The sequence below is a fragment of the Diabrotica undecimpunctata genome, chromosome 10 (genome assembly GCF_040954645.1).
Source record: "Diabrotica undecimpunctata isolate CICGRU chromosome 10, icDiaUnde3, whole genome shotgun sequence".
NCBI classification, from domain to species: domain Eukaryota; kingdom Metazoa; phylum Arthropoda; class Insecta; order Coleoptera; family Chrysomelidae; genus Diabrotica; species Diabrotica undecimpunctata.
The window spans coordinates 76,258,530-76,260,175 of NC_092812.1; the positions used below are offsets into that span (position 1 = coordinate 76,258,530).

Genomic DNA, 1,646 nt, shown 5'->3' on the forward strand with positions numbered 1-1,646 from the left:
ATATTATAACCTTTCGAGACTGGCTGAATGACGAAAGTCAATGCCACAAAAAAAAAAAAAAACTTTATAATAAACTCAAAAATCTAAACATCCCCATGCTCTAAACAACATTATCCTTAAAATCCTACAAAACAGACTCTTATATTCAAGGTCTGATGACGGCAATTTCTTGGGACCATATCAAACTTCCAAGGGGCTCCCTCAAGGTTCTCCCTTAAGCACCATTCTTTTTAACATATACATTCATGACCTTTTCTACTTATTCTCTAACGAAGTGAAAATATGTGGGTATGCAGATGATTTAGTTTTGTACATTAGCGGTCAAGATATTCATAATATGATAAATAATGGAACCATTCTAAAGTACAGTTCGAACCCAAAATACCTCGGTGTAACTCTAGATCGTACCCTAACATTTAAACAGCATTTGGAAAACACTTCAGCAAAAATAAAGACCCGCAATAACATTATTCAGAAATTAGCAAATACATCATGGGGGTCTAATGCAAAGGTCATCAGAACGAGCGCACTGTCCTTAGTATATCCTACTGCAGAATATTGCGCTCCTGTCTGGCTAAACAGTCATCACACAAACGTCATAGATACCCAGTTAAACCAAACAATGAGGCACATAACGGGAACTATAAAGCCCACACCAACCCAATGGCTTCCAATTTTAAACAACATCGCTCCACCAGCAACCAGACGACTAGCCGCACTCAACACCCTAGTTCAAACATGCCAACAAAACCCAGCACTACCGATAAATACAGACATCGCTGAGCTAGACCAAAGAGAGTTAAGACTGAAATCCAGACATCCACCTACTAGAACTGCTACAAGATTGGCTGATTTCACTACTAAGGAGCACTGGATGGGCGAATGGAATCCAGAAATCAGAAATGCTAATCTCATAGAAAACCCTATAATTAAACCAGACGGCTTTTCTCTTCCTCGTCGTGAATGGTGCAACCTTAATAGAATACGAGTTGGTCATGGAGTTTGTAACAAGTCTCTGAAAAAATGGGGTATAAATGCCAGTCCGGGATGTGACAAATGCAGCGCTGTTGAACAAACAACTAACTACATCGTCTTCGAGTGCCCAGCCACCAAGTTCGTTGGCAGTCTTCAACAAATCCACCAACTCACTCCCAAGGCAAGAGATTGGCTTCGAGGCTGTAACCTTCGACTTTAATAACTTTTATTTTATATGTTCTATGTTTGTGTTTTCTTATTTATTATTGTTATTATCATTTTTTTTTAATGTAATATATAGTCAGTTATATACAAATATGGTTAAAATAAATCAAATAACTTTTTTTTTGAAAATATATATGTCCACTGTAATTAGATACCTATATATAAAAAATACAACATACAAACAGAATTGTAGTCGTGAAGTAACGTTGCTGTGGATATCGACGCGCTTGCTGTTGCTAATCCCGTTTTGAACAAGTTTCGTTTGCACTTTCCATGTTTGCTGTTTTTCTATGATCACTCCCTAAAAACAGTTTAACTATTGGATGAATAATCAATAAATGTTGTTCGATAGTCGAGATGCGATCTTACCTCTAATAACTTAATTTTTAACAGTCTTGTTTTGTCGTCTTGTTTGCTATCTTTACTTCCGTCCTCATTTTGAAGGT

The 1,646-nt window shown here is 36.9% G+C and overlaps 1 protein-coding gene across 1 annotated transcript; it reads left to right on the forward strand.

Moving 5' to 3' along the window:
- Positions 1-337: 337 nt before the first annotated feature.
- LOC140451772 (uncharacterized) lies at positions 338-1,195 on the forward strand. The gene has a single exon (XM_072545624.1). The coding sequence runs from the start codon at positions 338-340 to the stop codon at positions 1,193-1,195; it is 858 nt and encodes a 285-aa protein (XP_072401725.1).
- Positions 1,196-1,646: the final 451 nt, after the last annotated feature.